This window comes from Cinclus cinclus, chromosome 4 (genome assembly GCF_963662255.1).
Source record: "Cinclus cinclus chromosome 4, bCinCin1.1, whole genome shotgun sequence".
NCBI classification, from domain to species: domain Eukaryota; kingdom Metazoa; phylum Chordata; class Aves; order Passeriformes; family Cinclidae; genus Cinclus; species Cinclus cinclus.
The window spans coordinates 1,395,374-1,415,560 of record NC_085049.1 but is presented as its reverse complement, the minus strand read 5'-3'; the positions used below and the strand labels follow the sequence as shown (position 1 = coordinate 1,415,560).

At 40.3% G+C, this 20,187-nt stretch overlaps 1 protein-coding gene across 1 annotated transcript in view; it reads left to right on the top strand.

The window, feature by feature from the left end:
• The window catches only part of PIK3C2G (phosphatidylinositol-4-phosphate 3-kinase catalytic subunit type 2 gamma), a 195,065-nt gene that overhangs the window by 7,085 nt on the left and 167,793 nt on the right, over window positions 1–20,187 (top strand). The window contains exons 2-6 of the mRNA XM_062491554.1: window positions 3,677–3,759; window positions 7,512–7,669; window positions 9,287–9,398; window positions 16,641–16,743; window positions 18,691–18,761. Coding sequence (XP_062347538.1) covers window positions 3,677–3,759; window positions 7,512–7,669; window positions 9,287–9,398; window positions 16,641–16,743; window positions 18,691–18,761 — 527 coding nt within the window. The remainder of the gene's footprint in view (window positions 1–3,676; window positions 3,760–7,511; window positions 7,670–9,286; window positions 9,399–16,640; window positions 16,744–18,690; window positions 18,762–20,187) is intronic.

The window sequence follows — 20,187 nt, the reverse complement described above, 5'->3', positions numbered from 1 at the left end:
CAGATGGGAAGGCAGCGGGGGGAAATATATCTGAGGACAAGAAGTCTTAAAGCTAATCCTGTGTGCTGCATTTTGGAATTTCAGTGATGAATGCAAAAGAGGAGGGGAAGAATAAGCGGGGAGACAAAAGCCTGTTGTTGCTTTTTACTCATGATAGGAAAAACCAAAGCATGCTGACATGATGATAAAAAGAACAAGCCTTCTCAGGAGAAAAGCAGAAAATAGTGGGATACAAATGAGCAGGAGGAGATTAAATCCTGGGATGGGAAGAAGAGGTGCTGGAGGAAGCAAGCATTTAAGAACAGGCACAAACACTTCTGTGACGGAGGAGGAGAGAATTATAGGGGAGGGGAGGGAAGAGAAGAGCTGAGTGAGTCAAGGGCAACTACAATCGAATGTGTGGGAGGATTTGATTAAGTCAGGGAAGTATTTGAGCTGTTTAGCTCGAAGAGGAAGAAATGGGAGAGAGGAGTGAATTGATTTGTAGCATAAAATTCACTGTGGTCACAGAATTCCTTCAGGGAGAAAAAGCCATGTCAGGATAGAAAGAGAGCCGAGGCAAGGGGCTGGCAGCTGAAGCTTGAGATGATAGGGGAGAATAAGAGTGAAAGAAACTCTTAGACAGGGGGAAGAGCAAAAAAAAGCCTGAAAAGCAGTTACTGCTGCTAGACTGGGATTTTTGGAAAAGACAAGTGCTGCAGGGTGACAGAGCTGATGCTGAGTAAGACAATCAGAAGGGTTGGAAAAGTGGAACACCACAGCAAAAGAATGAGAACAGGTTGGGTTTGAGAGGTCCAGAACAAGTAAATAATGCATGCAAGTAGTGGGAGATGAGAACCAAGACCTCCGAGTGAAATACAAAGGGTGCTGAGACACAGAGATTAGAACTGGGATGGGTCATAGGTGGGCAAGATGAAATATTCACACTGCTGAAATCATACTGGTATTCTGATCCATAGCTCCTGGATGCAATTGTATGGCCTTAGGCTTTATTTCATGTGTGCTTATCAAAATATGTCCAATGTAATAAAGGAAACATTATTTATTTTTTTTCCTGGCCTTATCATTACAGGCCAGATGTTCAAAGATAAAGATAACCATCCTCATAGCATCCTAGTGAAAGGAGATTTGTATACATATATGTGTATATATATAAAAGAAAACTGAAATGAAACCTAAAAAGTATCTAATAGATTTAGCCTCTCCAGCTATGATATTTAGGATCTAATTTTAGATTCCAATGTTTTCAGAGTAACTAACAAGACTCATATCTTCACCCAAGTCCCATCATCAGACCAAACACCATGATTTTGTTTTGGGTGCTCCAGAATTGAGAAATTCACTATCATTGGTTATATTTGGAAGGATGGTTTAGGTGACTTGATTAGCATAATGTGAGAAGTCTATGGATGAAAAAAGATTCCAGTCATCAAGGGATGCATCCAGTTGCTTCATTCCTGTAATCATTACTTCTCTCCATGTGCAGTTCTGTCTCGTTCACTGCTTTCCCTAACATATTTGCAGTGCATGGAAACTCAAGTCCTGTTGGAAAATAACGTGCAATAATGTGATCATGTAATTAACATTTTCACCTTTATATGCAAGAAGAAGAAAGTAAAGTTTCTGGACATATGAAAAGAAGATGTGACCAAACTAAATCTCTCACCCCATTGATGGAGCTGGAGCTATTTATCACCTTTATGCACCTCTGCCACCGGAAGGAATTGGAGTGACTTAGCAATGGTATTTTGCAGACATGCAGACTATTACTGGGGTGCACAGGGTTCTTGTTTGTCCTTAAGAATCACTCAGAGATGCTGCCAACAAAGACACAAAAAGCAGAGGGCTCCTGTGTCACTCCTGTGTCCTGCAGGGGAGGATCCAGATTTGCAGCTTTGGGCTGTCAGGTTCCTCTTTTCCATCCCTGAGTAATTATTTAATCATACTTTTTCAAGCCATGAGGATTTGGGGATTCATATGTTCATGTCCTTGTGGCAAATCATGCATTCCAAGTCTTGTCCTTCTTCCTGCTCAATTCCTCTGTTTCTCCTTCCTTAGTTTGCAGTTGTGGTTTTTCTCTTTTAATACTTTCGGTCCCACTTAAGGTTGTGTCCCAGCCTCACCTTTTCTTACCTATGAACTAATTCTCTTAGTTTTTCACTTATTTCTCTTTTTCCATGTACTGTTTCCAGGGCACCGTACCTGCTCTTCAGGGACAGGGCTGCAGGTGAAAAAGGAGCCTTTGTTTTGTTTTTTGTTTTTGTTTTTTTTTTTTTATTATAATGAATAAGTAATTTTGGGAGGCTGTTATTGTTACCAAACTCATGACTTCTAAATAGTGAATGACCTCCACAAGTTCTTATTGCTGTCTGATGAAACAAATTTTTTGAAGAATGAACCAGTGGGGCGTTACATTTTCCACTGGATTTTGAAGGACCTTCTTCTGCAGTCTTTAGAACCAGGGAATGACGGACTATCAGTTTCACTTGCTAAATTTGATTTTACTTTCTTATTTATACTCTCAGGATTATCCATTGTTTTTTTCCTACCAGACGATTTCAGTTTTCCCCTCTACTGATGATGCCCCTTTAGTGTTTTTTAACTTCATATGCACTCTCCTAATGCTTTATGTGGTATTGAGGGTAATGGAAGTAATACATACCATCAGCTTTGGGTCTCACTGTGTTGACATAAGGTTTCTGACTTTTGAGCTTGCAGTTCTGCCATTGTGATTTCCCCACCAGCCAGCTCCCAGCAGATCTCTCGTCTTTTATAATCACCTCATCTTTTAAACCATAACTAAAATTTCCCACCCTTCATCCTTTAATGCATATTGCACTTTCTTGTCCAGCCAAACAGAATCATAAGTTCTGTTTATTAGTTATTTTAAATAAATTTCCACACTTTTATCTAAATTATTATTCAAATTCCAAAATAAACCTTTTGCCTCGTCTCAGTTTCCTCTTTTTTAACTCTTCCCTTCTCTTTCTGAAGGGGTTTGGAAGCTCTTGTACAGTTAAGCCATGTAATGTCTCCACCTACAAGAGCAGAAAGGGCTTGCAGATGTAAAAGCATTAAGTTCTTTCCTGGAGGTAATGTTCTGGATGAGGGGTGCTTCAGGCAAACAGACAGACGGAGGCTTGACCCAAAGCTCAGACCTCTCCTCTCCAAGTTCACAAACGTCTGTGGGGATATTTCAGTTCTGTAGAGTCCACTGCTTCCCTGTGATCTGTCTGAGGGACTTACCTGACATGTTTATGGAGTTTGAGGGGATGCTGAGCTTCCTGCCAGGGCACAAAGAGGGAAAATAAGGATTAAAGCACACTGAAGCACAAACTTCAGTCTGTCCTTCTCCCTTTGGCAAACTAAATATCTGCATTTGGATTTATCTGTGCCTTGACAGGTGAATTGTGAAAGCTTTGTCTGAAATTCCCCATGTTCTGCATGGAGAGGAAAAGCAGCTTTTCTGCAGGGCAGCTGATGCTTTGTGACTTCTGAAAGCATTTAGAGTGCAGTCAAAGCAGGGTCAATTGTGTTTATTTGGAACTCCATCAAGCCAGGGGTGGAGTGATAGACTCTCAGGGAACAAAATTCAAGGTTAGCCTTATGGTCTTTCTGCTTCTGATATCAAAAAAACTCAGCTCTGTTTCTTCTGGTGTTTCTCTGGTGTTTTTAGGCTGCAGGTTGGTCAATCCAGCTGGTTGAAGCAGACCGAGGAAGCAATGAAAACCTGGTTGGTTTTTGCAACACAGTGGAGAAGTAAGTGATTAAAAAGTTTTTTTTCTTTTTGGCCAACAATCACATTTCCCTTGCATTGATTGGAGTGGTTGTCCCTGTGTGCTGGGGCTGGCTGGGCTGGAGTTAATGAACCCCTCACAGGGCTGGGCTGTGTGTGGGCAGCAGGGACAGCACACCAGTGTCCTGGCTGCTGCTGAGAATGTCCTTATCATCACTTTTGTCACAGCCCTTCTTCCTGGAAAGGGGCTGGACGTCGCCTGCTCGTTAGAACTTGAGAATATTTTGTGTCCCCTTCTCTACGTGTGTGGCTTTGCTCTTGTTAGACTGCCTTTGTCTTGACCCAGGAGGGTTTTCCCCATCTTTTCTCCCCTGTACTGAAGGGAAAGGGAGTGGCAGAGCAGCTTGGTGGGCACTTGGCATCCACCTGAGGTCAAGCAACCACATCCTGCAGTCCTGCACAATTCCAGCATCTGCTTCAATAAGGAAATACTTCTCATTTTGGTCCAGATAGGAACACATTTAAAGCTGAACGTTAATTAAAAAAATATTTTCTCTTCTGTCTGCTTTATTAGTGATAAGCACATTTAACTCTTCACTGTTGATGTCTTATAATGTGTGACACTTCCCATCCTTTTTCTGTCATTGTCCTGGACAATATTAGTGCCTGTGCCACTCTGATCAGGAAAATAAGAGCTGGAGGAACTGATTGAGAGCAGAATTGCTGCATACTGTCATGATGAAAAGTGAGACTTAGCAAGTGACAAAACCTACTTTAATTATACTTCACTGTTACACTTAATAGCCTGACTTAATGGGATAAAACATTTTTTACTTTCTTAATCTACTGCAGAAAAATTAATTGTGTTGAAATCCAAGCACATAAAAAAATTACAAGTATTTAGACCATCTGTGCAGATTGATTTTTCTTTCGTTGATATTCACTGATCACACTTCAAGTTGTCAGCACAAATGTATGCTTTTCCCCTCTGGAAAATAGTTGGAAAATGGAATCCTGATTTTGTTATTAGGCTTTAATGAATTGATTTTATTCAAGGTCAGCCAAGGCTTCTTCTCTTAAAAGAAAAAACCCAAAACAACCCAACCAAAAAACCCAGTTTGATGTTGCACTGAAATTAAGAGTGAGTGTATGATATATTCAGATGGGGTGGTCAGCTTCCAAACTTACTCAGCCACGCGTCTCAGTTTCCTTTTCCACAGCTCATCAGCCTGAACCCCAACCCAATTCTACCATGAGAAAGATGCATGAAGGCACATTCCACAGGACTGCTTTCCCCACAGCTATCCAGATTTTTTTTAATGTCTAAATATTCTAATTATGGGGAAAGCTTTATATTGATTTTTTAATAGATCAGCTTATTTGCACAGCTAAAAAGAAAAATACGAATAAGCCATTCTTGTTTTGCAGGAACTTCTTGTGTGTGTGTCATGAGCAAATACTCTTAAGAAGAAAATAAGAACAACTTTTGCTTTTCTTCTGTAAAATAAACAGAGAAGCATTTTTAGGACAAAATATCACTGCAAAAAAATGTCATAAAAATTCAAATTTACATATTCAGTCTTTCCAAATGAGCATCCTCCCAGTCCCCAGTGAATCTCATTTGCTGGCAGTTTCACATGTCAGAGGCAGGATGTGCAATTCAGACTCTGCCACGCATTCTTGCAGCTCAAATAGAAACCCACTGTGTTTTTCTCAAGGTAATACTTGCACAGTGTCTAATTGAAGCATTTGACGGTACACGAGTGTAAGTCACTCTTCCAAAGCCATTTCTCAGGTTGTTGTATGGCCATGAACAGAGCTGTAGTGAGCTCCCGTCCCTGGGTGAGTTCAGGGCAAGTTTCAGCCCAGAAGGTGCCAAGCTGGGCACTCTCAGGGCTCAGTGCTCCAAAATGCAGAGCCCCTGCACCTCTCCATCTCTGCAAGGATGTGCTTTGCACTGCACAGAAACACATCCTGTTGTGAAATGCTGTGAGACAGCAAAGCCCTACAAACGTCAGCACTTCTGTACACGCTGAGTCCTGGCAGCACCACAAGCAAGTAGCACAAGATTTTATTTCTGTAATGTTTGTCTAGTACTTCAGTTATGCTTTGGAAGACCTGAACTTTCAAAGTTTTGCAGTGTTTTGCCCAGCTGCTCAGGACAGAGTCACATGAGAATAGTAGATGGCCATAAATAAGCATCACTCTCAGAAATAGAGTGGGTTTTTATCTGAAAAGCATGAAAAGCAAATTCGGGTCCCCACATTTTGCTAAAATATAAGCAGAGCATGGGTAGGGAAGGAGACAAGGTTTGCCTAGTTTTGGAATGACTGCCAGTGGGCTGAGGAGCATTCGTGCCCTGTGTGTGTGCGTGGCCTGGTAATTTGAGGCTGGATAAAGGGCAGGGAAGTTTAATTTTCTTCAGTCCTTGGCTTTGTCGCAGAAACACGTTCCAGGGGAAAAGCTGTGCCTTGTGCACAAAGAAAACAGACTGACACCAAGCACGCAGGTCACCCAGACAGCCTCTGTAGTGTAAGGGTTCCAAACCACGAGGATGAATCCACCTTGTTCTGGAGCTACGCGTGTCAAGCCTCATTTTCTCTCACCCCACTGAAACACCAAGCGCCCTGGATTTGCATGATAAGAAATGGGCTGCTTTGCTGAGTTACTGATTTTGGAAGCTTAGGTTGTTTTGTTTTGTTTTGCTTTGTTTTGCTTTGTTTTTTCCCTTTTCAAGCTGTAGAAATGCAGGGCACAAAGGAGTAGCTCGCATGGTTGTTTGAGAGGCTCGGGCAGCAGCTCTGAGGCTGGAGGTAACAGTAATGAAGATTTTATGTGAGAGAGCTGGGGTTCAAAATGCACTTAGCAGAGACATTACAAAGCACTCCCAACTCAGAAGCTACAAAATACTTCACGAACCAACAAACAAAAGAGAATGCAGGATGCTTAGTATAGAAATTTTGGGTTTAGCTGCTAAATATTCAGGTCAGTTAGTGAAATGTAAAGCTTCTGCTAGTACAGTAAGCACCTTTACCTGCAGCTGCAGAGTGTATTTGCTTAAAAAGCAAGTTTAATCCCAGATGATAAACAAAATACCTGTGACCAGTGTTCATTAGGAAATGGGGCCTCGGGAGGAATTCGTTTCTGCAAGTCTATGGTAATTGGGAGGAGGAAGGGCAATATATTTTATATTTAATGGTAACTCAGAGGGACTCAGTGACTGCACTCTACAGAATTTTACATAAATACTCAGGGTTTTAGTAATTCAGATTTCAGATTGGATTTGAGAGAGTTCTGGAAAGAGACACTCCTTAAGATTTTGCACAGGGAGCATGTTGCTGTGTTCCTTTTGACCAGATGTCCTGGTTGCAGCTCTCTGTGCCTGTGCTCTTGGCTAGTTCTGGGTTAAATTTCTGTTATTTAAATGCATATTTGACCACTATCATTCCTACTGAGCTCAGTGTGCACCGAGTCTCTGTTTAAACTCCTTCTGGTTTCACTGAGGCCAAGCTCAGCTGTGGTTCTCTCAACTTCATGAAGATTTTGCTGCTGGTTTCCCTAAAATAACAGATACAGTTATGTGTGCTGATATGCATTTATCTCACTAAAGTATGAAAACAGAGTTTGTGCCGCTACCATTTCTCTCCACAGAATTTTATTTCTAACATCTCTCTATTTATCAGCATTTCTATCTCATAGAATTTTTGTTTGCCTCTTAGCAGGGGCCAAAAATGCACACTTCCTTAGATATAGTGTTCTCACCTGTTTTTTACAGAATCAGAAATGCATATCCTGCTTTTGACTTGAAAACAAATACTGGGAAAATCTGGAGTATCGCAACAAGATTCCCAGAGCACATCCTTGGTGGAACAAAATTCAGATTCAGCATTTGGACAGATTTTTCACCACATCCTCTACTTCTTACACAAGATGGTGAGTGGTTATGTACAGGTCTGGGGAAGCACAAATGAAAGGAGAAATTCCCAGTGGGTGGGGAGAATAAAAGACAGTAATTACAAATTGTAAGAGTTTGCCCATGAAGCTTGTGCAGTCTCCAGGCTTGGAGATTTTTAAGGTCTTTCAAGACAAAATCCTGAGCAAGCTGGTCTGAATTCAGTGTTGACCCAGCTTTGCAGGGAAGGATGATCCTGTCATTAATGACTATGAGAAGCTGCCACTGCTCCTGTGCATCCTGGATCTGTGAAAAATGGGAGAGTCTTTAATTCCACCTCTAGTAATTCTTATTTCTGCAACATGCAAAAATAAAAGAAATTAATTCTTATTTCCTGGTCTCTTCCTGTGCTTCTTTATATAATCAAAGGGGTTATTTTGTCTTTTTTTTTATTAATAATTTCTTTAGTTTTCAAGGAATTATTTGACTGTAACAGGCTGAGCATTAATTATCCTAAACTTGTTTAGACCAGGTAAGCAATAAGGTTGAAGTAGGAGGAAGAAGTATTCTCTTTTTTTTCCCCCATCTAATGTAAAGTATCGTTCAGTTAGGCAAGAACTTTAGGCAGAGTAAGGAAAGGAAGATGGATCTACAGAGTGGAAATGAGTGGTACTAGCAAGTTTTGGACTTTTTGCAATGAGTGACCTGAAAAAAAAGGTGCATGTTACAATTTTAATTCAAGATTCTGGGTTGCTCTTCATTTTCTGGACTGTATAATTTAATTCAGCCATCAAGCACTGCAGTTTACATGTCAAACTAGCACAGTTGCTTCAAATGGTGAGATCTCAGAAGGCTAAATGATTTAAGCTGGTAAAACCAGTAGAAAAATGTGTAATTTTTGAGCAAACCAACCTCCAGTTTTGCAAATAAAAGGAACATTTTCAGAAAGAGCTTTTGAATCCATTCAGGCATTTGTTTTTCCCTGGGAAATGGCTTAAAAAGCAGAAGTAAAACTGGAGAAAATTCTCAAAATTCTAAAGTGTTTCTGAACAGCAGGTTGTACAAATTGACATAGAATTTCCTAATTTGTAGGAATTGTGGATATTTTATACTGTTATGTGGCTACAAGCGTATTAAATAATATATTGCAGGTATAAAATGCATTAGAGTAATAATTTACTTCTTTGTTATGGCTAAAAGGGTGTGTATAGAAGAAAAAGTACCAAGTAACATTCTGGATCATTTTTGTGTCAGAAGTGGCTACAGAGTCAACTTTTGCACCATTGGAAATGTACCAAAATGTTCATCAGGAAAATGAAAAACCAAAAAGAATGCCATTTGTCTGTTCCTTTCCTCCTGGGAATTTCGGTCATCTCTTCTTCATTCCAGCTGCCCAACAAATTGCTCACGTCCTCTAAATGGACATAGGTTCTGTGTCAGGTAGAATATTTGAAGCAAAATTAAAATTAAAAAAAAAAAAAGAACAATCAATTGTGTCTTGTTCTAATTCCTCTTGATGGAGCTAGTCTGCAGCAGTTGTTAGGAGCTACAGAAAAAAAAAAAAAAAAAAAAACCACCCTTATTTTCTTTGCTCAAGTGTGTAGCCTGCAATTCTCTAGCAAGCTACTATTAATTTCCCTTGCTATCTTTATTTACAGCTGGCTGTATCACTCACGACTTAATTGTGGAGATCCTCCGTGTCACAAATCAATACCCAGCCCGGGAGGAATGGCTTCTGAGTGTTTGTGGGTCTGAGGAGTTCCTACAGAAGTAAGTACCTCACTGAGGCAGGAGCCACGTAAACACAGCCACGGGCAGAGCAAGGGGCCAGGCTCCAAACACTCCTTGTGCAGTTCCTGAAAGTCCTGGGCCAAGTGGTGCTTGTGTTCTGCAGAGGGGATGCTGTGCAAGGATTCAGATCCTCTTTTGTGGAAGCTTTGTGCAGCTGTTAATTGTTTGACTCCTCTGTCCTTCTTTTCCCACCTGTGATACAAGGATGTGCTGCTACCTCCACTGTCTCAGAGGGGAGTTATTGCTGCCCTGAAGGGCTGAGCTGGAACAGAGACCAGACAGAGCAAAAAGAGTAAGACATGTATTTATTGAAAGGATAAAACAGGAATTTACTGAAAGGATAAAAATAGGAATTTATTGAAAGAATGAAATAGGAATTTATTGAAAGGATCCACCTTGGGCAGTGCAAGAGCCTGGATGGGGCTACACCCAAATCAAACCCAAGATGGATCCTGGCCAGTAGTTTGACACTTTGACAAGTTTTGGTTCATCTCCATCTTGGGGTCCATTATCCAAGCACAGCCCCAGGCTATGAACTCTCAGCCCCTGCCTTGCCCCCTTCCCTCCCCTGCTGTTTTTGCTTTTTGGGTGCCGGTTGTCCTTGACTCTCCAGCTAGAAAGGAATTGTTTTGTCACTCCCCTGTGAGGAGAGCTCACCAACACCTCACATGGAGTTTCAGAGTTGCACACCAAGCAGCAGAGATTCTGACAAATATAAAAACTAAAACCCAAGGCATCATTATAAGCAAAGCCTCAAAGAGGGAAGCCAGCAAAGAGAGCAGAACCAGTATAATGCAGGTGCAGAGCAGGGGGTTTTTCTTCATATCCAATTGCAGTAGTAGCAAAGCAAATGAAGTCAGCACTGTGGTGCTGATTGCAAGTTAAAAACACATTAAACATACAAGCAGGTCTTTCTGATTGCACATGGTTTCCAAGCAAGGAAATAAACGCTCTGACTCACATTAATCCAGGTAAGCTCTTGTGGTGGTTGAAAGCACTGCTGGACTCACTGGTTGTTCTTTGCCCTGAGGCAGCTGAAATTCAGGTGTCGGCCCAAGTGAGCAGATTCTGTGTTGAAGGCACCTGTGAGCTGGGCTTGGTGGACAGCAGCTCTCAGCAGAAGGGCTGGCAGTGTTCTGTGGCACCACCTTGAACTGGCACTGCAGGAATCACAGCTCATCTCTTAGAGGTGCAAAACGTGCAAGATAAAATAGCAGATGTCTACAACTGAAAGGGAAGATTTTGGAAGCAGTTGTATTTACAGTAGAGTGTAAAAATTACCTGCAGTAGCCTGGAGCAAGTCAGTTTGATTATTGAAAGCAAAGTAGTTGTGAGAACAAATGTCACACTGTGTAAGTTAGCTTTGCTCTGTATCCACATCCATATCCACATCCATATCCATATCCACATCCATGCCCATCCATACTTCTACCCTCACACAGACACACAGGCCAAACGTTCACTTGTTCATAGTGAGTTACCTCTGGCAACTAAAGATGCCAAGACTGCCTCTTCAACATTTCTAATCCCACTGTTCTCTCATTCCAGTCTTGGTAAAGCAGGAGCTGGAGCTGCAAAATGCTGTTTTATTCATTAGCACACCAGAAGCACCAAGCAGAGAACCAGGTCATACACAAACCTGTCAGTTACAGAACAAGACCAGGGACTTTGTTTTTTTCCAAGATGCTCTTCTGATTTCAAAGAAATTGCTAAAAAAATGGAAATAATGAACCATTGTATTGAGGGTGAGCTCAGTGCAGTATGTGCTGAAGAGTTCTGTTTTCATTGTTGGGGAGAATGCATCGATAGCAGACTCTCTAAATTCCTGCACTTGTAGAATCTCTGCACATCTCATTAGCAGTGAAACAAGGTCAATAATGTTCTTAGCTTTCTTACTTTGCTCTGTCACTGTCATTCAGGAAGCACTGAGCTGCATTTCTAACTTCAGCACCTTGTAATTCTATACTGTGCTGTTAAATTCAGCTCCTTTCTTCTGCCTCCTCAGCGGAGCCCTGGATCTGAAATTTGAAATCCCAGACCCTGAGGATCCCTTGGGTAGTTTAACACGGCCTGAGGAGCTGCCTCAGGGTGATTTTTTTCCTGTGTGTGGGCTATCTTCAAGTGCAAATTGGTTTCCTCACAGTGCTGCTAACAGAGTGATTTGATGCACTTGTGCACAGCTCTTCCCCAGAAAAGTCTTTGGAGCCTGTTCACGGATGAATTCCAGGAGAAGTCCCCCAAGTTCTAAGACAGCAAAGGGAATAAATACTCTGCTGCTCCTGCTGCACTGTAATCCAGAAAAAAAAAAAAACAAAACAAACAAACAAAAAAAAAAAAACCCAAACAAAAAAAAAAAACCAAAAAAACCCAACACTAAAGTGAAGCAAAAAGGTGATTTGATGAATTGCTCTAGTGAAGCAGACAGCTCTGTCAAGGTTTGTCAAAAGCTTTAATTGACTGTTGTATTGCATTGTGTTAATGAGCACTTCACCCCACCTCCTGCAGGAGCACCTGAAAGACTTGATGATATTTAGAATGCATTTAGCTTTGAAGGGGAGGAGGAGGAGCACAAAGCTCTGTGCTAGTAATGACCATTAACGCAGCACCAGCAGGTTCCACCCTCCATCACTGCAGAGATCCTGGGGCTCACGTCCAGCCTGACTCACAGGTACAACATCCCATTTCAAATACCCACTTTTTATAGATAGCAGTAGTTAGCATTCAGACTGAAGGTCAGTCTGTAATTAATAGGGTCATCTGTAGAATTCTGATTTAGAATCTCTTTTGTTTTCTGGTCTTCAAGTTCGTTGTTCCCATTTACTGTGGCCAGGAAACCTTGCTGCATCCTGCAGACTTTCTTTTTCATCCCATCAAGCAAACCTAGACCCACCTTTAAATCTTGCTCTCACACTTTCCTACCTTTCCTTGGATTTAAAATGGATACCCCTAAATATGATTTTATGATGCCTTTCATGAAAAATATTATATAAAGTAAATAAAAGTGTGCTTAAACACCTTGTGTCAAATAACTCCTGGCTCTTAATGCCAGCAGCTAGCCAAATGCAACCCTTCTCCTGTGTCAGCAGTGACTCAATCCTCCATGTTCAGAAAACCAGGCCACAGTCTCAGGTCATCCTGAAATGCCTAATAAAACAAAACTTATGAGTCCATATGAGAATGCAGGAATTAAAAAAAAATTCATTATTATTTTAGTGATGTGCGTACTAGCAATAGGTTGCAGTAATATAGATCAGCAAAGGGATGTAGTACAAAAATACTTATGAGCTTTATTTCTAAACATCCTTTTGTTCTAAAGTGCCAGACTATTTAAAGTGCCATCCCCACTCTCACCTGGTATCATTTGCACAGCTGTCTTATTGCTTTGCAGTTCAGCCACCACAGTGAGCAGGGGAATGGAACTGAAAAATCTAAATGCTTATCTTCTCTTCTAATATACTTGCCTGCGACCTTATTGATGACTTTTTTTTTTTTGTCTTACTAATTCTGTTCTCTGGGAATTGAAACCTAAATAAAAATTGGTTTTCACTCAAAGTGAAGTTTAAGCTATTAATTATAGACTGACAAAGACATAATCATGCAGATTGGAATCATAAGAAGCAAGCACCTTTGGATGAATATGTTCTTTGTGAAAAATAAACTTAATTATTTCTTGTCACTGCAGATTAACTTTCTTGTTCAGAGATGCTGCTAGCTGAGTTACTTAAAAAAATAGTTTGATTGAACTACATTAAGATTTGGAGCTTATAGCACATCAGAGAACCTTGCTGTGGGGAAGCAAGCAGTGAGGGAGTCTCAAGTGATGGGGATTTTCCCTTTCTTATACTCAGATATTTTGTGAGACCACAGGGAAGTCACTTGGACCTGTCTTACCACGTCTCCTAAAGACCAAGACTGCATTTCTCTTCATGGTATTCTCATCAGAGCTGTATTCTCCATATAATTTCAGGGGGGAAAAAAGAGTAAAAATGTTGAGCTAACAAGGTTGTAAAACTTTCATATTTGCTTCCTTTACAGAGCTCAGAGTGCTGTAAACCAGTTACTAGTAATTATGTTATCCTCCAAAGGGGAGGATAACATAATTATTTTATCCTAGTAGTGCTGGTACAGTAGCAAATCTGCCTGGGGTACAGCTAAAAGGTATTTTGGCAATCTGTGGCAAAGCTACACTTCTATTTCTTGTAGCGCACTTTTCATCTGGACCAGGGCTCCACATTATTTTGTTGAGGAATTAATCCATTTTGTCTAGTCCCTTGAGCAGCAATAGCTGTCAAAACTCTTCTCTTTGTATTTGTGCAAATTAAAACCATCCATGAAGCCACTGCATGGCCACTTGTGCTGGCAGTGTTTCAGGCAGCATTGCTATGCCAATACAGACTTTGCTGATGGATAGCAACTGCTTGGCACAGCAGAACTAACACAGACCACTAATGTAAAAACAGTTGTAATAAAAAAATTGTGTTTATTCTGGTGTAGCTTGTTTTGCCTGGAAGCATGGAGGAATTATACTTAGAAAAGACAGTTTTTATTTATCTGTGGTTCAGGATTGTTACTTCATAGGAGGGTACAGCTCCTGTGTGCTGCTCTGGCTGTACCAGTTCCTGCCACTGGTGTTGCAGTAGGAATCTGTATCCTGGAAGAACCAGGAAAAAAGGTGACTCAGGACTCACAGATGTGTCTCTGTAGTATTCTTGTCACTGTGCCTGTCCAGAGGCTGAAGGTGAGCCAGAATGAAGAATGGGAGTGATAATAGGCATTAAGTAAAAAACGCAGTTGGGGCAGTTCTAAAAGGTTAAGGAAACCTCCCAGTCTGACCAGTGAGGGTGTTCTCTGGCACTCACGTTCCCTTTTTCTGTGAAAAGTCTGTTCCTGCTCATGGCCTCTTGCCTGGGCTGCTTCCCTTCCCACCTCAGCTTGCCCTACACTAAATGTTCCTCAGCCAAAGGCTCGGACATGACGGAGTTCATCGGGACATGGGGGGGTCATGTTCAGGTGAAATGAGGAGAGGAAGGACTTTCAGGAAAGCTATGAGCAGCTGATAGCACAGGTTTAAAATGTTCCTAAAATCATGGGAATTGTAGATTCAGGGGGTGGAAAGAAAGATTGGGGCTGGTAGGGCTGGGAAAGGGAACTGGAACTGGGAATGAGTTAGATCAGGTGAAACTGCACCTGTGTAATCATCATGTCATAAATGATATAATTGTTAAATGTAGTGATTGTTTGGTAGCTGAATATAATTATTGTTTAATTGTAATAAGAATCATGAGAAAGGATGTTTGGGGGACCTGATGAAAACTACAAGAATTGATGCTTGGATAAGATCCATATATACAATAGAACAATATGGGTTTAATAATTAATATAGAGTTATATAACAAAAAGGGCAATAATAAAAACATGTCCATCTCAAATCCATGTGGGAGTCAGATTTGGGTTTGTACCCCTGATTCCCAGAGCTCTTCAATCAAAGCCCCTGCATAAATCACCCTGTGATTGTGTTTCCACTCCAGCACAGGCAGAACACAAAACTGAGCAGAGCAGGAACAGGACATGTGCATTGGTGCAGTCCCAGGAACTGGGAATTGGCCACTTGAGCTTTGAAAAGGGACTGAGAAGGGTTCAGCTCTAGCAGGGATCTGCTTTTCACCACTACAGGTGTTCTACTGTGCTGCTGCTCACTTCTCCCGATCTTACATCTCTACTTTCTGCTCTTGAAATCAAAAATTTTGCAACTTTGTATGGAGGTATTATCGAAGGTGATCCTGGCTTTAGGTATTTTTCTCAGGTGTCCCTTGTGATGTTCAATATGTTTGTTTAAAAAAAGAATCCTGTATATACATTACAGCTTTTGTAGTCTCAGTGGAGAGTCTGTCTTTTACTTGGCTGCACTGAAGTGTGAGTGCAGACCATTTACAAGATGTATAAATTCCCTGTAATTGTGCTGAATGGCAGTTACATTTAAATTCACCCATTCATTTGTGCTGAAGGCTTCTGCTGCCATGTGAGAGATGAGTCTCATCTAAGTCATACTTGCCATGATTTATTCAGAGGTGAGCATTTTGGGTTTTGTTTCTTTAAACTAAATCCAGCCATTTTTATTCAGACATTCCATCAAAAGACTTTTTAGGTAGTTTAAATTCTGAGTTTTTCATGATAAGCCAAAAAAAAAAAAAATCTACTTTTCTTCATGGCCCAGGGAGTTCTGATACAACTTGCCATGCTGTTAAACTGTATAAATATGGAATATCCCTTTTTGTGCTTCTGTGGCTTTCTGTGGCTCAACAAAACCTCCTGAATCGAGTTGAGCACACACCAAAGTTGTAACTGATGATGCATGCTAACTTGTTTTGCTGATGAATTTACCTTCGTAAAAATCATTGCTTTCTTTTCTATTAATCCCACAGGGTTTTCTCAAATGTAAAGAGATGTTTGCCTCAACCCTGAAATATTTTTTGGATTGTTTCACCGCTTAAAAACAAGATGTGAAGGGAAAAAAATGGAATTATTTTTGTTCCAAGTAATTTCAAGAGTGACAAACCAAGGCTGTGTTCTAACTTCGAAAAGATTGCCAAGAGTGGCAAATGGAATGAGGCAAATAGGATTAAGGAATTCCCCTGCCATGGGCTGCTGGATCATCTTTGACCAGCAGCTCAGTTGGTAGGATCCACTCCAGCTGAGTCAGTTTTATCTTAGCTGACGCATGATTTGAGAAAGAAAAAGATTTATTCTGCTTTCACCATCCGTGTGTGAGCTGCACACGATGAAAACCTCAGAGAATCAAGGGTCACCCGGCCTGATGTGTGTGATTTTTGTGCTGGGTGTCAGACACTGAATCATTTTGCAGTGCTGCATTCATCGCCAGGAGAGCTGCTTGGGTTTGGGGAAGATGCAGAAATAATCTCAAGGTTTGGGAACACGTGCAGTTTGTCGAGGATATTCCTTCTCTGTGTCCTTATTCTCCCTCAGGACTTAATGGCCAATGCTACAACTAAACAATTATTATTTGTTTCACTAGAAAACGTGCCAGAACCAGCCCCACTGATTTCCACAGAAGTAGGTGCCAAGAACGGGTTTTGTATTATCCAGTCTTCTTTGCACTTAGAATTCAAACTACAGGTGCTTTTAGGAGAGCTTGCAAGGAAAAAAACAAAGAAGTGGCAGGCAAAGATAACCATTTATTTGTTGTTTTCCCCAAAAATGCAGCAACTGTACCTTGGGAAGCCACAAAATTCTTTGCAAGGCAACCACCTGCATCCAGCTGTGCCTGCACCACGCTGGCAATTTGGAGCCAAGCTTGGCTCGAACAGTGAGTATCCTTCTTTTCTTCCCCACCAATCCTTTTACATAGCAACCTGTCGTAATTTAAATTAAAATTTAAATTAAAAATAAAAAAAAAACCACAGAGAGATTATTTGCTTTCCTGAGAATGCATATATTATTGCTGAAGTGAAGTGGAAATGTCCTGGGGAGAACTTGTGCTTTGCTACTGTGCTTGCCATCTAGTGATGAGCTGTAGAGAGCACATGACTAAAAAAGACCAAGGGTTACTTTCCAGAAAAAAAAACAAAAATAACAAAAATAAACAAACAAAAAAGAACGGGGGGGAATAAAACACAAACAAACAAAAAAGAAAAAAAACCCACATTTTTCAAATTTTTGTCAGAATTTAATCCTGTTTTATTTCAGGTAGTCAGAGACAAAAAAGTTTAAGGGCTTTCTTTTCATATCTGTTTTGTCAGCAGGAAAACATAAGTGAAACATCAAGCTCAATACATCTTACCTGGACCATTAAAAAATGCCTAACTTGAGGTCAAATACACAGATATATAAATATATATATGTGTGTGTGTGTATATATACATGTATATACATATATGTATGCATGTGTGTAATATTTAGAGATAGATAAATAGAGATATTTAACACTTTAAGTTTGTAGACAAAAAAGTTATTTACCTTCTCTACCTCAGCATCTACTACTACAGATCTTCAAACCTGGAACCCAATTATATATTTAGGAGTCTCTAAGGAGACTTTAAAGTTTGTTTCTGTGCTAAAAAAGCCCAACTCTACACCAAGGGCGCCTGGATGCTGCCTTCATGATTTTTGCTCAGCTTAAATGACACTGCTGAATTCAGGTTGCATAATTAAAAATATCTGGTTGTACATGCAATTTGGTATCATGTTTCATAACCAATATAAGTGGATAGTTACAAATAATGAGCAACTCTTTTTGGTTTATTTTGGTACCTTTTTTTACCAGCCGCTTCTTGACCTTTGGCCCATAACTGTGTTTGGCCCATAAATGTTCACAATTCCTTTTTAAAGCGAAGATAAAACCAAAAACAAAACCTTGCTTTCTTCCCTTTTGTGGGAAGCTGGCATTCTATTATGAATTACTCAGAGCTGGAAATTTTCTTCAGCTGAGCAGTTACAAGCAAGAAATTTGGCCAGGGGCTTTACATGGAAGCACAGTTCTTTCAGTTAGTGGGTGATCTTTAATTGGATTTAGGGTGGGTTTTTTTAAGCCATGAGATTTATCAGCCTTAGCACTGTCTGAAATTCCAGGGAATGCTCTGCCTGTCCTATTTGTTTCAGAGTTTCAGAATTTCAGATGTCCCCACATTCTGATATCTCAGGAAAGTGCTCATCTTTGTAGTGGACGAGCAGCAAAGAATATTTAGAGGTTTCTAACAAGAGCCTCACTTGCTTCCAGAAAAGGATTTTTGAACTAAAGCAGACAGGAAGTGATATTTCCTGAGAGTTCAAAAATCTATTTTTTAATTTTCATTTATATCAGTGTTAATATTTTGCCCGACATAATGAGTTAATGTTGTGAGCATAATCACAGACAAGAGAAGTCCATCATGATGAGAAGGTGGAGACTTCTCCATTATTTAAATACTTGTGGCTTTCTAGAGGGGTTGGGTAGTTCAGGCCATTAGAAAAGATTCAGCATCTCAAAGAGTTTGTGGTCCCTACAACAGGGCTTCAGCAGGGAGGGTGGCATTTTAAGATCTCAAAGTGAATTATTGATCACCCCCTTACTCTGAAAGCTCCAGGCCATGAAGATGCTTCACGTTATTGATAATGGCAAAGAGCAGGGGCAGGAAAAAGCCAACGGAGGAGGCAGACGCAGTGAAAAGCTGCAGTGAACATGCTGACTTTGGAAATGCCATGTAAATCTCCCCAAAATCCACTTTTCCTTATTGGAAGTATATTTAACCTGTCACTGCTCACCTCTTCTCCACAGTGTGAGGATGACCAGAGAAGGTTCAGTGTGAACGAGCTCCTGGAAGGTATTTGTGCCTGGAGACTGATTTGGTGAGCTGGTGTTCAGCACCATGCATTTTTGTAATTGTTTCTATTCCTAGGGAGCCCCCTTGCACCAAAGGACAGATCTGAGAACTGCTGGAGATGGGAATGATACCAAAGAAAAAGACAATTGCTTCAATATTTCCAACTTTTTATTTTCAAACCTTAGTTGTTGCCCAGGAAAAAAATCAATGGTTTTTGGACCTGTGTAATTTTCCTCAATTGTCTCCTTTTCATATTACTGAAGTTTTCAATGAAGTTTTCATATTTCCCAAAGATTCCCATGATGGAAGATGTCACAATTTTCATGTGTGTGTTGCTGTTAGAGAATTTTTGAGATTAAATGCTGTAAAAACAATAGGCTTGCTCTTAATTAGGACTGTATTTTCACAGTTCAGCATTTTTTAATTATTATTTTTTTTTTAACGGATGCTAAATAATGGAGATAATGGAGAGAAGCATTTAACTTTACAAAGTGAAGCTGATTGCAAAGCCAACCTGTGATGGGCAAACACTAAACGAGATGGATTCCTCATTCACCTTTAATTACATTCCATTTAGATAAGTTCCATTTTTAGATAAGGAAGCTGTTGACACTTTTTGCCATATTTTCCATCACTGCATTGTAAATATTATTATTATAAATATATATTATATATCATATGATTATGTTATATATATTATACTATTGTATTATAAAGTACTTTGCCAACAATAGTAAAGTGAGATTTCACATCTGTGATTTAGCAGATGGAGGAGGACAGAGGGGTAGAGACTCATTTGAGGTGGGAACCTGGTGCTCACTGAAGACCCATCTGTCTTCCTAGGAGCATGGCCCAAATTTCCAAAACTCTGCTATAAAGAGATCATGTATTCTATATGTATTTGTATTTTATAGGTGACAGGTGTAACATTTAGGAGCACAGAGCATGTCTGCAGGACAGGCGCTAGGACTGACTCTCTTGCTTGTGCTTTTCTTATTAATTTTTCAAAACTCTTGCACCATACTGACTTGATAAGAGGTGAAAAAGTGTCCTTGACATCAAAGAAGTAGTGAATGTTCATGGGTTGGTTAGCCTTGCTGTATTTATGCACAAGTATGAAGTATGTCTGTGTATAAGACATGGGTATTGTTATTTATCTGGCAGACAAGGACTCAGGATAGCATTAGTAGAGGTATTTCAATCATTATTACAACTTGCTGGATTTGTTTCCTGTTAATGATGCAAAATTCTGGCTACTTTATACTGAAAATTCTCCAGGGTACAATAAACTGATGGAAAATATGGTAATTTTTTGAACTAGCATTGTAATTTAGGAAATTCTTCTGTAACCTGCACCTTGACTAAGCATGCTAACAAACAGGCCCACCTGGATGGAAAAGGACAGCAAGGCAAGCTCATATATTCTGATATATTTTCGAGCTGGGTAAGGC